Source organism: Nyctibius grandis, chromosome 13, assembly GCF_013368605.1.
Source record: "Nyctibius grandis isolate bNycGra1 chromosome 13, bNycGra1.pri, whole genome shotgun sequence".
Taxonomy (NCBI): Eukaryota; Metazoa; Chordata; class Aves; order Nyctibiiformes; family Nyctibiidae; genus Nyctibius; species Nyctibius grandis.
Genome location: NC_090670.1, coordinates 8,374,474 through 8,397,164, shown reverse-complemented (window position 1 = coordinate 8,397,164; position 22,691 = coordinate 8,374,474). Strand labels below are relative to the sequence as shown.

Here is a 22,691-nt window from a genome sequence, read left to right as displayed (position 1 = left end):
TGCACCTGTCAAACGCCCTACCCCACGAAATAAACCTGCGCAATTTCACTTTTCACCTAGTAAATACCCAAGCTCTCTCCAGAGCGGCCCCTTCCAATATTCAAATCTGTTTCCATTAATATTAGAAGTTAGGAGGGTTTGGGAGAAAAGGAAGGAATTGATTAAAAGCAGATGGTATTCATTATCTTGCTAATCACAATCCTGCAGGGTTTTTACAAAGAAAAAAGAGACAGAAAAAGCAACATCAAGAAAAGGTCATGCTAGGACTTTTCAAATAAAACATTAGAAAAATAACACTTCCAAGGATTTACTCCCCTCTCATGAGAAAATCAGCTTGTTTCATATCACAGCTCAGCCACGCTGGGAACATGCCTTTGTGATACAGACATCATTCTCACATTTTGTGCTGGGACTGTGAACCTTCGTCGAACATCTGAGAAAAAAAACCTGTTGAAAGGGTCATTACTGTGTGCACCATCCCACAGCCTCCGGTGGCACTGCTCTGCCTCCCAGCCTTTTTTTTTTTCCCCCTAAAGGGAAGTCACAAATAAGCAAATAAAGCAAACAAAACCGAATAGAAATAAAACAAGCAGTTTGTTGGCCAGAACCAGCGTAGTGGGAAAACCCAAGGATGGATTATGTTCAAGCTGACTGGCTCAAGTTCACTAAGAACAATTTTCTTGGGAGGATTTTCGCTCTCGGTATCTGATCTTGTTCCCATTAAAGTCAATGAAAATGTTGTTATTAACCATTCATAGCACTGCGAGAGGGAGAGATGCCTATAACAAAGTCCTTGGCACTTTTTCACGTTATAAAGTCACCCGATTCAAACGGGTCACATTCAGCTTTGCTTCAGGACAGCAGAGCACGATGCCATTCACAAGGAGGTGGCTTGCGAAAGAAAATCCCAGTGGTGTTTTTCAACTGCAGGAGCACAAGTGTTTGCTCGTTCACCACCACACCCTCCTCTGCCTTTTCAAAATCCACCAGTCCTTCACAAAAACAACCCAGAAAGCCCCTCTGTTGTTAAACCAAACCTGTGGGTGCTGCTGATCACCGCGTGCCTCTGGGTAGCCGGGGCAGGGGGTACCGGTCCCCCCAAGGCAGCAGCAGCTCAGGGTGGGTTCAGTGAAGACAAGATGTAAAATCCAGTCAGGATATGCTCAGCCTCTTGGAACGAGAGGCACTAGGAAACCACCAGCAGTTGCCATTGACAATAGGCTTTATTCTTTTCTTATGATTTCTTTTTTTAAATAGGAAGCGGTTTTACGACATGCGGCCAAAGTGTTCCACACGTCGACATGGTGCTGCATAGGCCACAAAAGCTATGTGCTGGTGAGATTTTGTGGTCTTGGGGCTCAGATTCCTAAGCAGCTATTTATATGATAATTTATTTTTTAAACCACAATGACTCAAGACTGCCCTGAGCGGCAGCAGATTCATTGTTAACTGTCTGTCTGTGCCATCTCGAAAGGTACTAAATAGCTCAGCGACAACTGCATCCCAAATATGCCTCAACGTCACTCCTGCTCCCTGGCTGGGGATGCACAGCACATCTATGATAATATTTAAGCTTGACTTAAAGTTTTCTTTCAACTACCCCCAGATTCTCCTGCTGTCATTTTCTTACTTTCAGGTCAGCCCTTTTGCAAGACAAGGGTCTTGCCTGCAACGCGTTTCATTTTCAAGATGGGGTGAAAAAGTGTGAAACTGAAAGAGAAAAAGACAGATGTAGATCTTGTTTGCAGGCACACATACAAGAAAAACAAGCAGACCTGGGAACAGTTAAACTTAGGAAACCCAGTTTTCTGCAGGTTTCGCCTGTGGGTTTTCTGAAGAAAACTAACCGAGGCTGAGACTCACGCTACAACCTTTTTCTCAAAGGGACCACCTTGAGTCCTCTGCCGCCACACTGCTACTTGTTTTTATGAAACCTGGCAAAGCTTCATCTATTTGGGGTACTGACCTGCATGTCAAACAGGGCTGGAATCAGGCAATCGGGTCAAAACCTTTTCCTCTTTTTACCTAAGCACTGTTTTCTTATGAAACCAAATGAAAACCCCAAGGCGATTCCTTGGAGGAGGCAGCATGCTGTATCTTCATGGAGTTACAGCTGGTCTCTGCATCCCGTGTGCATGTGGAGCTGCTGCACAGCCTGCACGGAGCCCACAACACCCAGCAGCCGGGCCGCAGAGGTCAGTCCCCGCTGCAGTGAAGAGCACCAGCAGCTGAGCACCATGTCAGGGCTTGGCTCTCACTGGGAAGTGGGTGGTTTGGGAGGCAGAAGACACCTGCATGGATCTGGACCATCACTGCTCACATGGAGTGCTGCTCCAGCACTGCATTTAACACACATCTTTTCAGGCCCAAGCTTTGAGCGCTCCCACCATGGGATAGAAATAAAACCAGAGCAAAGCTGGGTCAGTGTGAGAAACAAGAAAATATGTGACTATAGCACCTCCCAAGGAGCTCAGCAACATTAAGAGCTGTAGTCTCCAATATCCCAGTGGTGCAAGAGCCTGCTCCCCAGCCCAGAAGGTTAAAGCCCAACCGTGCCTGCAGCAGGGCGTTGCAGGCAATGGCTCACCATTCCCCTGAGCTTTTGCTTGCCCGTTATCTAGCCTGCAAGTCCAAGTCTCTGTGGTATTTGTGAGAGGAAAGCCGGAAAGCATCTATTTCTGGTTAGCACTTATTAAATAAAAAGATCCCAGATAAAAGAAAGGAATATTGTACTAACGCTGACACCGCGGAAAGATAAACAGCAGCCTGGAGTCCTCCAGGGCTCTCAGTTATCTAGTTAAATAAAACGCCCCACCTCGTGCGCTGAGAACAAAGTGGGGTACGTGGTCATGGCGGGCTGCGCGGTGACCGCCGGGCAGTGAGCTCAGCCTGACACCCCGCCAAAAGAGACCACCACACCCAAGAGAAGCAAAACCCCTCCACGAAACGTGATTCTCCTCCATCAGTTTTTGTTTTAATAATTTTGTTTTACTTCTTCCATTTAACTTCCTTGACCTACAAGCAATGCTGCTGGGACAATCTTCTGTTTGCCCAAAGCCACCAGCCAAAAGCTCCCCCTTCTCTCTCCCCCTTTCTCCCTCCATATGTATAGATGTACTTAAAGTGGAAAAAAAACCCATACCACAAGACATCTTTCATTTTAACTTAACTTCATAGTCAGCATCACGCACAGCTAGTTTGGAAAAGCCCAAGGAAATACCCTGCTCCTCATGCCTTTGCCGCTGGAGCCCATTTCTGTCCCTCTCGAGCTGAACACCATGAGCTGCCGGAGTCACACAATGTGCGTGATCCTTTGGTGGAGCCAAAAACGGAGTCACCTGGGTAGAGGCAGAGGAAATGCAAAACATCCCGATAACGCTCCCAGTCTGGCTGGGCTTTCAGGCTGGAGATGGGTGCCTGAGTCCGGTGGGCTCCTTGATGGCCCCAGCTGCAAACATTTCCATGCATTAGTCTTTCTCCCTCACCCAAGTCACTTGGCTGGCTGGATTCAGACTAGATCTTTAAATAATAATCTTTTGGCCTAGGACCAAATACAGCAAAACTTCAGCCAAAAAGGCCAGCTTTTCAAAGGAAAGCCTGCTTCCCGGGATAGGTGCAGGCGGTCACAGAGGGATGAGGGACATTTATTCATCACCCACAGAGGGGCCATTGAAATTTAGCTGGAGGGGGCTGCCTTGGCTTGGAGAGACACCACCAGCCAAAACAAATGCTAAACATATTCCTTGCAATACTTCTTAAATTTTTGGTTTTTCATGGTGATTTGGGGGCGAGGGGGAGGTTTGCTGGCTGATGTCCTTGGGGACTTTAGCCCTGGGAATCCACCAGCATTACTCCTGCACGTGTGGCACAACATAACCACATTATCCATGCCTGGGGAGATCACCCCTGAGCCCCCAGCACACAGAGCGAGGAGCAGCCATGGGAACTTCCAGCAGCTCCCTGGGCCTCAGGAGAGAGGCTCTGCAGGGAAGGGCTCCAGCTGAGCACATGAGATTTTCCCCAAGACAAAATGCCTTTCTTAATTTTCTTTTTTCCCCCTCCTCACTAAGCTGATGGGAAACTGTTTGCAAAACTACAAATATCCCCTATGGAAAAGTCTGAAAGAATCCAAAAAGAGTGAAATAGCTGCATTCTTTAAAAGTCACTGGAGTGGGATTTGATGGAAGGTAAGATCTTCTCCATAGTGTTTTCTAATGCCTTTAAGAATTCGGTGGCAGAGATCTAATTTTCTGTTAAGTTCCACAAGACAGTTACGAAGAAAATCCATCAAGCTAAAACCTGCTGTTTCAGTACCGTACACTTCAGGTTTTTTTCTTTCTTTCTTCCTAGATAATCAAACCTTCACCTAGACACTAAACTGCAGAGGTTTAGCTGTAATTTTGAGATAGAGCTCACAAGCTGAAAGACAGATCATGTCTCCAGCATATTCTGAAACATACTTTTAGGTATTAATTCTCTTATGAAAGCACCAACATCAGCCCCCAACTTTAAACAGAGCTAGCTCTGCACTTACAGCAGTTAATCCCACTGATACACGTGAAAACCGCAGCAGACCTTCTCCAGGCATACAGCACCAGGAGCCTACTACTAGTTTACAAGCTGGACTCACAGGTTTGCTGGTCACTGGGATAATTTGGAAGTTATTACCTCATTTTTGGACATTGCCTTTAGAAATAGATAGTTCGTGATCAGGCTGCCTTTTGCCCTGGTTTATTTTAGTGCCAGAAGAGCACAGACCTGCTCTAGCTCCTCCATTCAGAAACCCTAAGTATAAGTGTAGGAGGGATTGGAAGGGGATGTTGTTTAGCAGAAAATGGACACCATCCCTTCCACACAAAATTGTCTCCATAACAAATGCAATGAAACTTTTTTACAATCTGAGAATGTGCCAGTTTTACACCCTCTCAGAATAGCAGAAATGTAACACATGAGTAAAAATCAGTATAAGTAAGCCTAAGCCACTGTGCTACTGTTCCTGAACAGTGGTGCAAGGAGGCATAATTTGGAATCCTATAAGTTTCAATGTCTCTGCTTGAATTTCTTTCAACTTCTAATGCCTGCCTCTACCTGCAAACATACCCTATGGTATTCATATGTGGACTGAGCACCAACCTAAGGTAGTTCATAAGCAGGGGGAAAAGGGCTCAGCTTGAGCAACTGGAGTCATCCCTAGTTTGTCATCACAGGTAGCGCAGAAATTACTTTAGATTTCACGAATGGCACGTCCCATGGAGCCAAAGGAATTGCTCCTAGGACTGGAGAGAAACCAAACCCCAAAAGCACGCAGCCCAGAAGTATCATGTGCTGAACTGCTCGGAGATGTGTCAGGGTCGCAAGCTGCTCAGCACAGCGGAAAACAAACAGACACACCACTGACACCACAGTGCAGAGCTTACCATCGTGATGCACATCACCATTTTGGTAGTCGATCTCCAGCTGATGTTTGAGTTGGAAAGGCCATGGTCCGTGTTTCAATGAAGTCCTGTAGCACTGGGAACTCCACTGCAATGGGCTGCAAATGCTGCTCGGACCTCCCCTGGCTGCCACCACGCACTCTGAGCATGGGATGGTGGGATGGTGCAAGAGCCACCAGCAATAACGCAGGTGGGAGGATGTATCACTGCACAACGTCTGGCCCTGGCTGGGAAAGCCTTTACTGGGCATTGTCTGAGGTAAATGGGAAGCCTTGGGTCAGACCTTTGGGGAGAGTTTCTAACCTGCTTTTCCAAATGAAGTCACCATATGGTCCTGCAGCCTCCGAGGCAGGTCTTGTCAAGAGACTTTCTCACAACACTGACTGCCTTTATGAGTAATGTGCAATGAGAGTAGTCAAGCCTGGCAGAGTGAGGGCCAGCTGAATACTCGTGCAATTTAAGTCATAAATACGAGTATCTCACTGTTATTTACCTAGCAGATGAACACCACTCGGAGTGACTGGTGCAATCATAATATTTGGACGCTGGCACTCCATGCACATGCATGTGCACAAGTGGCTGCTTTAATAAAGCTGAAGACTTTGACACACTCTTTTACCCTCCTTTTACAGTCACTTATGCTTACAGTAGTCTCTAGGACTATGTCCATACATACGCTTCCTAATTCATACATTAAGGACATTACAGATGCTGCTGCTTTATTTTCATTGCCTTAAAGATACAGGCTGTGCTGCTTGAGGCCTGGTTTTTGCAGAGAGCTGCGATGGTTCAGCACAACCCACGCCCTGGTCTCATGGACTGTGTCAGCAGCTCTGGGGTGCCCAGGCACCAGCACCCTGGAGCCAGCTCGCGTCAGACACTGCAGCTGTATCTCACTCACAGAAGCTTAAAAATAAAAATCACAAATTATCACCAACAGCACTGCTGACGCGCAGAGCACGCAAAAGCTTGGATCTGTGCAAATCATGCCCCTTTCTGGACACTCACCCAGCACTACCCAAAAAGATGCTCTTAGAGTGGGCAGCGGTGCCAGCGAGCGCAGGGGGCTGCAGCCCCTTGCCCACAGCCCCACCAAAGCCCCCTCCCTTAGCTAAGTTGGCAATGCCATCTAGTGCATAGAGGCAGAAATAGCACAGTGTCCACGGGTGGGCAGGCGTGCACAGCGCCAGATGTGCAGGCCAGATGTGCTCTCAGCCAGGGCACTGGAGGTGGAGAGGGGCACCAGGCTCTGGCTGTGGCCCCTGGGTACCACTGCCCCTGCTGCACTCACAGCCCTTGCGATGCACATCATGCAGGCTGATACATCGCCTGCCCTGGATCTTTCCCACCAAAGAATTTGGTGGGAAAAAGGCCCAGATTTCTGGCCTTATCCAGAAATCCCCACTTTCCTTGAGAGGGAGGGAAAATCCTCCCCTTTCCCCAAAGGGTTTCAGTTGAATCGTTCCAGCTTCATCACCCTGTGGTCTTCACGGCCAATATAGCTCAACATTTTGGCTCTCTGGCGTCACTTGAATGTAAAACTTCTCCCACAGAAACATTTTTTTTTCACGCAAGGCAAACACTCTCTCAGTAACAAGAAACATTTTTCTTAAGACATGAACAAAGGGTGAGGTTTTTTCAGACAAAGGAACCAATGGTTTCCTTTTATTGAGAGCATTCTCTGACGCAAACTGAAATCTTTTGAGTTTTGGGGTTGGGGTTTTTTTCGGAGCACCAGCTTTTTCCAAAAATATACCTAGGCTGACTATGATTTTCTTCTTGTGCAGCTTTTCTGTAATTTCACCAGTGATTTAAAACATTTTTTTTTGAAAATGGAAATAATTTGGCTTTTAAAAATATTTTTAACTAAAAAAAATACGTCTTCCATTAAGAATGTGTGACCTCTACAAGCAAAATATTTCAACAGCTATTGAAAACAGATATTTTTGTTAAGAAAATAATGAGTTATGAACTTTTTGTTTTGTTGAAAAACGGGTCCATTTCTAGCTTGATAAGATGCAGCTTTATCTCCAACTGTTTTCCTAAGCTGTTCTTCAACCTGATTTAAAGGAGACCATGTTTTTTTTAAAGCTTTCCATTTTTTCCATACCTTTAACAAAACATTCAAGAAGACTCTGTTCCTCATTACAAACTCTTTGCCTTACAAGCACTTTATACATTTAATAGGCACAAAAAGTCAGAGGAGGGAGGGGAAATTGGTCTACCTGGGCTTGATTTAGAAATATATATAGTTTAATATATAGACCAGGTTCACCCCACTTGTCGCTGCTGAAGGTTATGGGTGTAAAAGCCAGGCTGGCTCCTCACTGTATACTGAATTAGCTGAATGATGTGGAGGGGATATTTCATGGTGGCTACTGGCATGCTCCAAGAGCTAAATCCACCTTGGCCATGCAGGCACCAGCAAAGTCTCTCTCTAGATGAAGCCGTCTCAGGGCTGGATGAAGCGGGACCGGAGCAGGTTCAATCCGACTGCTGCTGGAGTCAGCGGGAGCTGCTTGGCAGGCTTGGAGCTAAGTCAGGGCTTAAGTAGCAACTGGAAGGATAAAAGCTTGTGGGATCAGGCCTTAAACCAACAGCTCCCGACTCGGTACAGCCTCAGAGAATGTCTAAAATAACCAATATCATTATAGACCCACATGTTAAAATAAATGAAAATCAATAAAGTTAGTAGACATTAATTCATGCTAATAGAATCACTGCTCCAAAAGCAGAGTTAATAAGCCCAGCTAGACCACTACCACTGTCTACATATTAAAAAGATCCAAAACATTTAAATATTGACCACATTCCTTTGAAATTAATAGTATTTCCTTTGGATTACGCATTGATCTCTGCTGAGCCATGCTTGACATCTGGAGCAGTTAAAATAGTAACCTGAACAGTCATAGTCTGCCACTAATTTTGAAAGGAGAAAACCAATTTTAACTTATGTGCTCTCATTAAAACCACTCTGCTGTCTCAGTGCTGGGCCCAGCAGAGCCATGAATCCACCGCCTGCAGATCAGCTGAGCCATGGCTGCTGCCGGCGCTGGAGGCGGCTGCACCACCGCACCCCGGCTTGCCTGAGCTTAAGCCCCAAGGCTGCTTACATGGATCCCCAAAATCCCTGTTCTTCCTGGAGGAAAGGCCCCTTGCACAGAGCCCTGTTTCTCACTCCCACAGCGGAGACATCATTTACTTACTTTCACATAAGGAGTTTGGATTCACGATGGCCAGGACTGTTCCTGTGCTCAGCTCAGTGTCATGGTCCTGCCTGTCCCCAGGGGACATGGACCTTTGGCACAACCTTCATCACTGCAAACTCCTAGGAAGCCTCCCAGCATTGCCTCACCCAACCAGCGTGCACGTAGCAGTGGGGCTGGAGGGGTTTTGGGTGTTGGTGGGGTTTTTCCCCCTTTAACACTTTTGAAAAACAAAGGATGGAATCCATTGCTTTCTCCATCCATCAAGACAGGACAAAAATACAAGTTTGCTCATAGTTTTACTCAAGTTTTCCACACACCTCACAACCGTATATGTTTAGCAACTCCTCACAGCTGGGGTTCCTGCTTCTTTAGTGCTCCAGGTGTGAGCAGCAAAGGCATGAAAATGAGGAAGGGAGCAACCCACACTTTGCAATGCAATAGGCACAAATCCTGCCAGAGGAGGTTTTCTCCTCCGGAAGCCTCAAATTCTTCTGGTTCCCGCAATCGCCTGGAGGGTGCAGCTCAAAACCCGTGTACAAACCTGGCTCCTGCACCCTGCTGCCAGCTGCATCGCCCTCCCATCCGAGCTGCAAACGAAATGCTCTCGCCCTGCAGCGGGGTTCAAACACCGCCTTAAGCAGCACGCATGGGGTGAGCACGGCTGTTGGGAGGGTGGTCAGCGAGAGCCCCTGCAATGCCTTTGGCAAAGGTGGCCAACAAGAGAGGGAACCTGGGAAACGCTGCAGCCCCGCTGCCTTTTGATGGAGAGCGCGCCGTGTCGCAGAGAAAACCACCACGGGAGCGGGGTCACAAGGAGCTACTGCCAGCCTCTCGCGGGCAAGCAGCTGCTAATGCAACACTGCAAGGCTGACCTCCAATTAATGCACTTCAAATAACAGAGTGAAAGAAAGGACAGGAAGCAAGTAGGTGTCAGGGAGGCAGCTCAAGCACTGCCCAAGGCACTCATCTCGTGTCTCCCTCTCGTTTCCAACCATCCTTTGTCAGCCCCACAACACTGGGAGCTCCTGGATGAGCCTCGACTCACCCCGTGCCGTGCCTGCACCTATGTGATGGAGCACACCTTCAAGGAAGGGCATTTTTACCCCTTTTCTAGTCACCAGTTTGCACGCTTGCACCAGGACAGCTCTGCCCACCCACCATCCCGCTGGCCACCAGCTCCCCAGGAACCTCATCCCCATCCCTCAGGCTCCCTGACAGCTTCTCCTGCCGTTATTATCTGTGCAAAGCACAGCCCTGCCCGTCTCCTCCATAGGTGCTCCCTCCAGGCGGGCAGGGGTGTTGCGGGGACGGCGGACAAAAGACCAGCTGAGCTATCTGCTGTGTGTACGTTATCCCTTTCGCTAGGACGCCAAATGTCACAATTATTTAGCATGAAACACATAGGGAATAGAACACACCTAATTTATTTGGCTAATTATTTTCAGACAACGAGGCTCCGGAAGACCTCGATCAAAGACAACAGCCTCTTTGTAATACTGACTCTCCTGGCCTCTGGCTAGCCCAGAGCCCTCGCTCTCCCACACAAACACTGTTCCCCGACTGTCCCTACTCAAATCTGAAAATCCCACCACTATTTTGTAACAACAAATTCTTATTCAATCCTGAAGTGTTTTTGAATGCACAAACAACCGAAGAACTTCACAATGAATAAACAGTGATTATGTATTTAAAATCTTTTCCAAATTTGTTTGTTTGTTTTTTTCCTATGGGAACAGCAAAAGTAGCAAAGCCATGATGCACCAGCCAAAGTTCCCACTTGTGGGACACGGAAGTGCTGGAGCCTCTCCGTACTCAGCGCCTCATCTCATTCCCTGAGACACTTTACCTGAAGCATCCTCATGAAAGCAGCATGGTCTGTGCTAGCGCAGGGGAAATTCAGAGCAAACGACAAAGTCATTTAGGACTGTTTGAGTGAGAGACACTTTTTCTTACTCCACTACCCCATGCACATATCATGCTGCCCAGCTCCTCACCTGCAAATAGAGCAGAGCAGCCGCTCACCCCAAAATCAGAGGGACAGTGTGAAGACACATACATTGAAAGCTGCCTCCAGAGCCCTGCAATACAGGCAGATTTATCCATGATTGAGCATCCCAGCTCTGATACAAATACACTGTTACAGGGATTCGTACGAAGGCAGCCATAAAACAAAAAAAAAAGAAAAAGGCTCTTGGTTAAATCAGAATAGCTTTTCTACTGCAACAACCCAGCTGATACACATCCGTGACCTTGCCTCCCTAAAAGAGTCCCTGGAAATGCAGATGCACCTCCCGTTAACGTCAGTGAAAGGCCTCCTGCAGACTTAACCATCCTCGGATCTGCTTCTTGCACAAGGCAGCAAGCGCGTGTGTGGTACTGGTGTGGGGGAAATGGCTGAGCATGTACAACAATTAGCTTTAAAAATGTTAAGATTTCGGCTATTGTTTTAGTTGCCTGTCCCTGGGGATCCTCTGCATTACTGTGCTATTGATGATGCTAAATGGGGTTTTCAACAAAGCTGGTTTGAAGGCTTGTGAATGCCAAAACAGCATTTCAACCCATTAAACTTCACAGACGAAACAATTTCTTCTAAAAATAATCGTCAGTTCTTCCCACCAGAAAAAATAAAAGCCTGGCCAACTCCTAATGTGCCAAGTTTTCAGGCAGGCCTGATTTTTTTATGGCCGAGCTGATAAAGCTCTGAAGAAAAGCAGGTTTATAATGGAAACACCAACAGAGCTGAGTGGTAGGTGAAGAGCAGCCACCCTACACAACAGGGCTGCCGGCAAACACATCCCACCTTGCTAATCCTGAATTTCCCCGTTCAGAGGAAAAGATGAGATGTCTTAACTCCTGCTAACATCCTCACCATTATGTCGATGCAAATAGTCACGAAGCAATTACCAGCCCAGCCAAGGGCCAGCCATTGTGGGGCTGACAATAGCTTGCAGAGCCCTTCGGCGGAGAAACAAATACCCTCAACCTTCTCCAAGATTTTACGTCTCATTAGTATAAATCAGTAACCCAATTAATGAGGGATTTAGCATATTGATTTGCATCAGATGACATGAATTAATGACACACGTAGAGGGAGACAATGCAGCAGGACATGCTGGGAAGATGAACAGCTACGTAGGGCAATTGTATTGCCATAGTACGTGAAAGAGGGGCATGGGTACCCCAGATTTTGTGATGGGGATGAAGCTGCTCCTGCTCAGCTCCTACACGGCCATCAGGGAGACATTACCTGGCTGTCGAAATGGCTAAAAACCTAAGGCAGGTTCACGAACGTAAATTTTAAGGGCTGCTTTTTAAATAAAAACTCCTGCTTTAAGGGTTGCAGCAAGGTGTAGTTGGGAGCTAAATGGAGATGGCCTCCAGGAGAGACCACAAAGGTCCATGGGTGAGACACGTTCCTGCTCTGCTCCTGCTGGGACATGGGATCCACCACAAAGAACAAAGATTTGGGAAAAAAGCAGCCAGGGAAGCACGGGAACATGGGGCAAAGCCATTGGGAGAGGGCTGAAAGGAGCCCAAAAGGGCAGAGGCCAATAAGGCAGAGCAGGTTCAAGGAGGAAAAGCAGCTCCACCAGCTCCCCATCAGCACACGAATAGTAAACAGACGAAGGCAACACAATGTTAGATGTGCTGTCAGCACCCTCCAAAACCTGCCAGGTTTAGCAGAAGCCTCTCCTCAACGGCTGCCTGCCCCTTCTGCGCCTGGCAGGGTCCCCCCACTCTCGCCAGGCTGCTTAGCCCGAAGAACCAAAAAGGATGGTCCTCCTTTCAGAGGAGAGGGACAAAGGGACTGGGCCGTGCCCAGGATGCCTTCCCCTCCTCCCGGGGCGGGCAGCCCCTCCTTGCTCCAGTAGTTATAAAAGGGTTCTCAATCCATGTAATCCATTAGATACAAATTACAGCAATTTAAGCACACTTGACCCAGAACTACAGTAAACCCATAAAGAGCTGCGCCTTCCCAGGCGATTTACACTGTTACTCAAACAAACCACAGCGGAGGATTAAAAAACAACTAAAAGACAACAAAAAAGCAAACCAAACCCAGAAAACACAATGCTTGAAACAGCATTATCAAGGAATGAAAACCATTACTAGAGCTAGTTCATATTGAGGTGGTCCCAAAACCACCAGTATTGCATGATCTCTAACCAACGTGTGTCTTGCAGCTACCTTAAACCATCAAATCATGGCCACAGGAAAGAAGATGCCACGAAGCACAGCGCTACATAGCCATTCAGGATGGGGACGGCAACCCCCAGCCCTGAGGACACAGGCAGGAGGGACAGCGCTGACCCAGTGGCCACTTGCCCTCCCAGGGTGGCTCCTGGCTGCAAGTCCCCCTTGTAGCACCTCAGGTCAGCACAGATCCCACCAGCCAGGAGAGGGGGATTGCAATGTTTCTACATCAATTTTCACCCTCTTCTAAGCATTTTTTAATTTAAATTTCTCCTAGCCCTAGATGGCATCCCAACGAAGAGAAGTAGGAGAGGACAGGCCACCCTCCTGCCAACCCTGCAGGCACTGCACTGTTGGTTTAGGGGCCACCGCAGGCAGGTGGCCACTGGCCATCACATCAGGCAGACTTGAGGCAGCAACAGTCTGCAGTTATCTTAGATACTCAGTCTGTTACATGGAAAAATAAAACAATCAGCATTAAAAAAAAGGTGCAAGTTATTGTCTTCCAACAGTGGGAGATGGATACATCTAGGTTTGGGTTTTCTACAGCAGCCATGGCCACCAGCTTTCACACACACTATCCATGGTCCCCAGGATGCTCCAGCACTGCCTGCGCCAGCAAGACCTGCGTGTCCACCACTCCTAGCTGTGGAGATGTGCTGGTGGCATGGGCCTTCACGGGGACAAGAAGAAACGCTGCCGTTTTGTGCTGGCAAGCAAAGGGCATGAGCAGGGCAGCAGCCCCCAGCGCCAGCTGTCACTGACCTGGTTGCCCATGTCACCATGGAGGGACACTGTCACATTCACACAGGGGGCTGCATGAAGGTAGGAGGGAAGAGGAGGGAGGCTTTGGGGTGAGTGTGACAAAGAGGGCCAGCAGGTACCATGGGACACGTGATAATTCCAAACAGATGGAAGGGATTTTTATGTGCCTTGCTCTGCAACGTCTGACACCAGATGCTGCCATGAGAGAGGAGCCAGGACCACGCCAGAGATCTTACCTGCTCCAGCAAGTCTTACATCCAGCTAAAGCAATTAGAGGATGGCGACAGAAACTTCAGTACCATCAGGTTTAAGGAATAACCGAAGTACTGAGAGGTTGCACCTTCCAGAATTAAGACACCAACTTGCCCATGAGGACAAAAGTCAGGCTGGCTCAGCCGGGGGGCAGGACCCTGCCCAGGGGTGCAGGAGGACTCTTGTTGCCCTGGTCACTTGTACCGACTTATGGCCACATCACCCACCAGAGCACAAAACAAGAGACACTCTGACTACAAGAGTCCCATTATTTGCTTTCCCTTTCCCCCTTCAAGGGCTGTATTTTTTTATTCCAGCTCTTTGGGAGACAACACCTCACATGCCGCCAAGAGCACCACCTCTCTGGTTCATTTGCACTTGAAGCTTGTTACAGATTCCATTAATTTTAATTATTAATTCTATGTATGGGAATTTTTCTTTAAAACACTATCATAATGGCAACAGTTATGTGAAAAAAAAAAAAAAAAAAAAAGAAATACTTGAAAGAATGGAGCACATGCCTTCCTCAAAGCCAGCAGCATGCCTCATCCCCACCCGTATGGTTTAGTTTACAAGCTCATGTCAGCGAGCCGATTTCACACACAAACACAAAATAAAAGCAGGAACACAACTTTTGATCATCCTACATTGATGTTTACTCTCGTTTCCTGTAGCCCCAGGTGACAAATCTGTCCTTTATACAGCAGAGGATCGTTGTGCTGTTAACAAAGTCAACTGGACACGCTTAAAACTCACGGCAGGTCTTTGCATTGTTGGCTTGTACCAAACTAAGGAATAAGAATTAGTAAGCCATTAGATGTAAAACGATAAATATAAATTCAGAAATGTTTTTCTGAGCAGAAACGCTTGACAGAAGGAGAATTTACAAGCAGCTTTCTTACATATGAACACTTATGCCAAGAAGGGAGATGTTGGAGGAGTCAGCCCCTCCGAACACAAGGGCTTTTGTTTCACCATTCTCTGAGCTCTGAAGAAGTTTAATTTATTTTTTTTTTTTTTCATATAACTTTGCCGGCCTGCCAGCTGGGTATAAGCCAGAAGGGTTATCCAGTCAGACCTTACTGCGATATATTTACAATGGTAGTGCATCTAAGGTTTGTTTATTTCAGGATTAAAATTCAAATGGCTAGAACCATTTAAATAATTAAAGGGCAATCAGAAAATGCCATGAAACCAAACAAATCAGGAAAAGTCATGGAAACCATCAGCAATATTTAATTCAGAAATTCTCTTTGTTAGGGAACTTAGCTGAAAGAAAACAGCTGGATGTAGTTCAACCCTCTAAATTAAAAACAATCTAACAAGGTCTATAGGGATAACTCTTTCAGCTACATATTGGAGACCAGATTCACTTCTACCAAGTAAATGTAATAGCACTCAAAGCTAGAAAGGAAATTCCTCAGAACTGAGGTAGTTTCTAAGTATCAGCACATTTTCCAATTCCTCGCAAGGCAACTTAGCTATTTACAATCCATTTTTTCCCACACATAAATTTATAACTTTTGTAATTTTATGCTTCCATGATTTATTTTCTAAAGAAAAATAATCTAGCCAGAATATCCCTACTCTACTAACATCATGTTTTAATAAATAACTGGCTACTTCTAGTAAAATTAAGCCTCCAGGATTGTTTATACCAGCCAAGAATATTCTGTCTTTATAGCTTTGCAGAAATTTGGTGTGAAAATAAAGTTGAATATAACGCTGACCCTGAGCTAACAAGTAATTAATGCTTCAATATAAAAATAGAAAATTATCCTTACAACACAAGGGTGGAATATAGCAAACCCTCTCTCTCTGGATTGCTCTCCTGGCCGGATCCCAGCGTCCAGCCAGACCTAAAAGCTACGTCAAGCAGGAGGAGATGTGCAGAATAATTTTGAGTCTTTCCAAAGACTTTGCTTTCCTTAAACTCTTTTAAAAAATTATTTCATCTCTTTTCTTAAAAATATACATTTCTTTTATTAATGAGTTGCCGTTCACCGCAACACTGTTCCAACTGCAAAAGCACAGGTAGAAAGTGTCTTGGGTAGTGTCAAAAAGCTACAGCCACTTGGCACCAGCTCCCTGGAGACCAAACACACCAAAAAGGGGTATTTCATGTTTTCAGCCCTGCCAGCTCCTGCCTGCTCCTACTCCCATCAGCCTGCAACAGTGCCGCGGGGTGCTGCCCGCCTGCTCCTTCCCATTTACCCGATCGCAGAGGAAACAAAACTCTTGCAAAAACAAACCTGACACCTCCCCGCCTCCCCTCCCACAAAGTATTCCTTAAAAACAAACAACAACAACAACAAAATTAATCCAGCATTCATCTAACAAACTTGCAGACAAGACACGTGTTGGCATTTGGATCTGCGACACGACAAGTTGCTTCCAACTGACCAAGTTTAATGCCTTATTCCCATGGGGGATGCACGTCAGGAACTGACCTACAGGAGTTACAGCTAATTGCAAGGATCCCAGGGAACAAACGACAACTCTTCTTAGCGTCTGCAGAACTGGAACTCTCTGGTTTTTCTTCCAATATAACCAAACCTCCTGTAAAGAAAGTACAGCCTGCTCCTGGCATTAACGCCCTATGCAAACAGGGCACTTGGCACACTGACCAGCTCTGCCTTCACCTTCTGTTTGACCGCATAATAAAGACAAATTACTTCCACTTCTTTCCAGATAAGGCAACTAACATAATGTGGATAAATGGGAAGTTAACTACATGAAACATGTTTTCTGCTTGTTGGGCAATTATTTTTTCCCTGTAAGATAACATGATAAATAAAACCTGCTTCTGTACAGATATTTCTCATTTCAGAAATGCATACTTGTTACAGGCCAAGAGATGACCCTGGGGATTTTTTGTTTTCGTAAGAAATATGGTAAAATAAAATAAAAAAAAAAAAGAAAAGTGATAAAGACACAAATGCAGAGCTAACTACAGGCTTGTATATACATTTTTGTTATCCACCTCTAACATGGACTCTTGGTGAACGGGACAGACTGGTAGACCCCGTTCCTGTTATTCCCAGAATAGCAAGGGAAACAAAAATAATCAGTATCTTAAAACCAGTGGCAACATAGTAAAAACTGTACACGGTTGTCCATTAACTTAAAAAGCAAAGTCCCTAGATGGTATAAAAGTGAAAGCAGGTGCCTTCTAACTTTGATAATAAAAGTCTTTTTTTTCCCCTCCCCTACACTGCACAATTATCTCCATTGTCTTTGCATGGCCAAGAACAAAATGCTAAGGAGCAAGGCTGCTTGTGATAAACTGCTCCTGGTAGCGGCAGAAGTGTTCACGTTCTTATCGCTCTTGTTGGAGTTCCCAGTGACTTCGGTGGCGTTGAACTCGAACTCCGGGGAGCACTGCTGGAGCTCGCAGCCGCTGCCGCTCTCCTCCCCGCTGCTCTCCTCACCTGCGGGAGACAAACACACGGGTTGTCCTCCTCTGCCGTCTGCAGCGCGAGGCTTCACTTGCAGAAGGCAGCGAGGGGGGGAAAAAATGCAAGCACGGGCATCTTTTGACATTTTAATTTTTTAATGCGACTTTTGCGTGCCGTTCGTCACACCCATCCGTGCTGGTGGATGAAAAGCTGGACATGAGCTGGCAATGTGCACTCGCAGCCCAGAAGGCCAACCGTATCCTGGGCTGCATCAAAAGCAGCGTGGCCAGCAGGTCGAGGGAGGTGATTCTGCCCCTTTGCCCCTTGTGAGGCCCCACCTGCAGTGCTGCATCCAGCTCTGGGGTCCTCAGCACAGGAAAGACATGGGCCTGTTGGAGCAGGTCCAGGGGAGTGACACAAAAAATGATCAGAGTGCTGGAGCACCTCTCCTATGAGGACAGACTGAGAGTTGGGGGGTGTTCAGCCTGGAGAAGAGAAGGCTCCGGGAAGACCTTATTGCGGCCTTTCAATACTTAAAGAGGGCTTATGAGAAAGATGGGGACAAACTATTTAATAGGACCTGTTGCATTAGGACAAGGGCTAATAGCTTTAAACTAAATGAGGGTAGATTCAGACTAGATATAAGGAAGAACTTTTTTACAATGAAGGTGGTGAAACACTGGAACAGGTTGCCCTGGTAGATGCCCCATCCCTGGAAACATTCAAGGTCAGGCTGGACAGGGCTCTGTGTAACCTGATCAAGTTGAAGGTGTCCCTGCTTATTGCAGGGAGGTTGGACTAGATGACCTCTAAAGGTCCCTTCCAACCCAAACCGTTCTATGATTCTATGGGAACAACCCACCTCACACAGCCAGTCAGCGATGCTGGTTCCCACCCTCTTTACTAACACGCTTATGCACAGCTGAAGCTTAACCAGCTACCCCATGTTAGCATGAAATCCAATTTAAAAGGGAAAAAGAAAAAGCAAAAGGCAAACAACAGCAAACATACTTATGTCAATGAAGTCGACATCGTTCCCACTGTACGCATTCTTCAGCTTGTTGGTCATCACCCGCAGAGCCATGATTTGCCGGCGAATCACCATGTCTGGCTTGGTAATGTCAACTTCTACCTCCGGGTTATTCACTTGGCTTGCTAAGCCGTTTCCAGTCACCGCAAAGTCATACCTGAAAAGAAACCGTTCCTGCTGGTACCGGAGCTGCAGCTCGGTGGGGTCCTGCGCCGAAGTGTGACAGCATGGGAACTCAGCAATGCCACCCCCATTTCCAGCCTGGGTGATATTCTGAGTCCAACGTGATCTTCCCACATGCCCACAAGCCCTTCTCCGGCTTCTTATGCCATCTCCCCTCTCTGCGGCATGTGGAATTAAACACTGTTTTCATATACCCAGTGCCACAAAGGCAGGGGAAAGACAATTTTCTCCTCAACTGGAAAAGAGAAGGAGGATGTGGGGTTTATAATAATAATGGCTTACAACAGCATAAATCAGCTGGCTGCAGGCAACAGAGCAAAAAAAGCTGCTGAGATGCCTTGACGCCCAGTTAGATGACACTTTCGGGAAAACAACCTCTGGGGCCATAGTTATCCCAGAGAAACCTATAGTAACTGTTGGAGGCAAGAGTGTCATTCTGGCTTTGCATAATGCACCTTAACCATCAAGCTGGGGTATTAAATGTGTACTTCTCAACACGCAGACATGAGATGCAACTTCCCTAATAATCCCAGCAGGAGAAACACCTGTGATGTTGAAGATGAGATAATGTAACCCCACGCATCAAAGCAGAGGAGAGCTGAGCTGCTCGGCCTGAGTAGGTGTGCGTGCTCAGGTCTGAACACACATATGGCCTCTTTGTTTAAAAGAGAGACTGAGCAACAAAACCCAACTAAATACATCTCCTGAAACAGGTATTTGGATTATCGTCTTATAGAGAAGGGATACATAACTTTTTTCCCCTCCTCCAATTACCTGACTTGCAAGAAAAATCACTGTTTAACAGAATAAAACATTACTTTTCTTAGTTATGGTGCCAACATCAGTATCACGAGAGAGAGAAAAGCCTTTAGCACAATCTACTAATCCTGGAGACCAGGCAGTGAGATATAAGCATACATCTGAAGGGCATGCTCAAACTCTGTCCTATATATGGGAGAGGTTACTATTATTATTATTACTAGTGGTGGTTTTTTTATTATTTGTGATCAATATTATATGTTTCAAAGAAGTCAGAGAGAGACCAAAGCATGGAAGACTACTGAACTTTTAGCTTATTGGAGCCACAGAGAAAATAGTAACAGCAAAGCAAAATATGCTGCACAACGCACATCGGATGTCCAGCCTCCCCTCTGTCTCCTTGCCCAGTGCTGCCAAGTCTCCGTCTCCCCTCCTTACTGGAGCCAGCCCTTGCGTGCACTGGGGAAATCTGCTGTGAAAAGCCCTGTACAAGCTGCTGATAAACAAGACCTCAGGAGGGCAGAGCCGTTGCTTGTCACCAAGACCCAAACCATCACCCTGGCCAAGCGAGGCAGAGTTTCAGGCACACAAAAAATAATGCAAGATTTATGCAGCACGGCTCATTCCCGTGCCCCAAAAATATTAAGGGCAAGAACTGCTATTACTTAGAAAAACTGCTGGAAAACCCTGGACAAGTATTTTTTTTTAATGGAACATCTTGGATTTTGCTTCTTTCCTCAGTAAGCAAACAGAAAAAAAGAAACTTCTATTTCCAAAATAAAAGTTAAACAGTTACATAAACCATATGACACAAAACTTTTGGCTTATTCATGTGTTGTTAATTTCTTCCTTACAAGAAAAAGAAGGGGGGAAAAAAAAGTTTTGTAACTATTTTTCCATAAAAAAAAAAATGTATGAAAACCACTGGCCTCCTCATGCCACTGACCTCAGCAGCAGAGAAGAGGACCTTTCACCAGCCTCCATCTCCCCTGCCCTTGCAGGTTCAACAAGGAACCCAGCAATAGCTCCTGGTAGAAACACCAACTGGGGACACTGGGGCAACACCGCTGCCAGACACCACGAGCATCCCTGCTCTGCGGCCGTGATACAGGATTTTGTACAAATCATCTCCCCAAACCCAGGAGGAACCAGTAAGAAGTTTAAGTCCAAGGAGAGATGCCGTATCTGGGTATCTAGAGTCACTTCCCTCCTTTAAAACAAGCCACCACGTAGAGCTTGGACAACCCGTTAGCTTTGCGTTCAAGCTCTCCCATCTAAAAAAAAAAAAAAAAAAAAAAGGGGGGGGGTAATGGCAGCAGCCTGTCTCGGGGAGCTGGGGTCACTCCTGTATGAGAAGAGGGCTCAGGGAGAGGGGCCAGCACGCCAGGAAAGGCTGGGGCGAGAGGGAGAGAGTTAACCGGGGCAGCAGCATCGCCAAACCTGCTCTTGGCGCTCCCGTTCCAGCACTCGTTCTCATTGACAGCGCCTACAGACATCTTTTCATCATTGCAAATGTTGCCAGGGAGAGATGACCAAAATTTTTTGGCTTGCTTCAGCTTCTCTTTCACATCAGTAACCTATTAAAGAAAAGAAAAAAAAAAAACACAGGACATAATCAAGAATACCAAACACTCATTAAAAGTGAAGCTGGAAAGGTATTTTTTTATCACCACAGACGTGTAGAGGCCAGATCTTCAGGCTGCGTGTTTTGATGGTTGATTTACTTTTTTAATACAAAAGTAAACACCGCTCTTCAAACACATATTACTCATAAGCCAAGCCTTTAAAACAGGCACTTTTCTGACATAGAAGCATTGAGGTAATTCATGTCTAGAGCCACGGGCAGGTTACACCCCTCAGAGAGTTTAAGACAGCCAAGGAATATTAAGAAACCCTGTAAATTACAAATGGAAAATTATACGCTGCAGTACACTGGTGCGAAGCGCCTGCACAGCCCCGGCAGGACCAGGCACTCACCAGTCGGTCCAAGCTTGTGCCGGCGGCCGTAGTCGGCCGCTCCTCCGGGTTGTAGGGTCTGAAACGAGCGCTGAAACCACCTTCGGAGACAGAGCGGGCAGTCCGGCCCTGGGCAAGCGTTTTTGGCTGGCCGCATCCCTGGAAAACCTATGTGAGAGAAGGAAAGGGTTTTATGAAATGGGAGGTCACAAGAACCTCCCTTCTCCAGGCTCCAACCCAGCACCTACCCAAAATAATACATCAGCTTTATATATACTTGAAAGGGCATTAAAGAAAAAAACCATATTGACGAGAATAGGGAAATAAACCACATTGGATAAATAAAGCCCAAGTGTCCTCTTGGCCCACTTACCTTCTGAGACACCTGCATGCTGTTCTCCTGCATGTTCATGATCGCATCCGAAATCTTCACATCGATGGGGTCCATAACGGACTCGATGTTGAAGGGACCCTCCAGCCTCTCTGCTACCAGCAGCATTGAATCTAACACAACGAGAGAAACAAAGACTTTTAATGGAAGAGCTTCAAGGATAACAGATATAACAAGGGTAACAGGACATGGAGCTGTTAGAGCGAGTCCAGAGGAGGGCCACAAAGATGATCAGAGGGCTGGAGCACCTCTCCTATGAAGATGGGCTGAGAGAGTTGAGGTTGTTCAGCCTGGAGAAGAGAAGGCTCTGGGGAGACCTTACAGCAGCCTTTCAGTACCTGAAGGGGCTACAGGAAAGCTGGAGAGGGGCTTTTTACAAGGGCATGTGGTGATAGGATGAGGGGGAACAGTTTTAAACTGAAAGAGGGGAGATTTAGATTAGATATTAGGAAGAAATTCTTTACTGTGAGGGTGGGGAGGCACTGGCACAGGTTGCCCAGAGAAGCTGTGGGTGCCCCCTCCCTGGCAGTGTTTAAGGCCAGGCTGGATAGGGCTTTGAGCAACCTGGTCTAGGGGAAGGTGTCCCTGCCCGTGGCAGGGGGGTTGGAAATAGATGATCTTTAAGGTCCCTTCCAACCCAAACCATCCTATGATTCTATGAACGGACTGAGCACACAGACATTAACCTCTGCAATGTCGCTTCTGACCAGCACACATCTCCAGGAAACATTTTGCTCTGTTCCCAGAGCCTACAACTTCACCAAGCACTTACAGGCTGCCAGCACCAAGCCGTGGGCTCATATACATCAAAAGCTGCATTAAACGAAGGAGAGCCATCACAGCCTGCCAACAAGCAGCTTGTAATCAGCTCCTCCCATCAGAACAAGCATTACTAACACCCTCCTCTCCATGCTCGTTTATTAAAGGTTGCCTTGTGTCATTTGTTTTTCAAGACTGCTTTCAAAGCCACCGGCTTCTTCATGCTAGTCCTGAATGCCAAGACACCAATGCAGAAGGGCCCAAGATGATCATCGCCACCATCTCTCCCTTGTGGAAAGCTAGAGGCTTTGCCGTGCCTGGGGAAGCCGAGGGATTGTACCTTCTGGCATTACATGGACA

At 46.6% G+C, this 22,691-nt stretch overlaps 1 protein-coding gene across 1 annotated transcript in view; it reads right to left on the bottom strand.

Annotated features, from left to right (window-relative positions):
• Window positions 1-14,487: 14,487 nt before the first annotated feature.
• The window catches only part of GPC4 (glypican 4), a 72,056-nt gene continuing 63,852 nt past the window's right edge, over window positions 14,488-22,691 (bottom strand). Inside the window, exons 5-9 of the mRNA XM_068411816.1 lie at window positions 21,555-21,685; window positions 21,203-21,349; window positions 20,666-20,802; window positions 18,265-18,440; window positions 14,488-17,286 (exon numbers count right to left, since the gene is read on the bottom strand). Of these exons, the coding sequence (XP_068267917.1) occupies window positions 17,078-17,286; window positions 18,265-18,440; window positions 20,666-20,802; window positions 21,203-21,349; window positions 21,555-21,685 (800 nt within the window). The 3' untranslated portion in view covers window positions 14,488-17,077. The remainder of the gene's footprint in view (window positions 17,287-18,264; window positions 18,441-20,665; window positions 20,803-21,202; window positions 21,350-21,554; window positions 21,686-22,691) is intronic.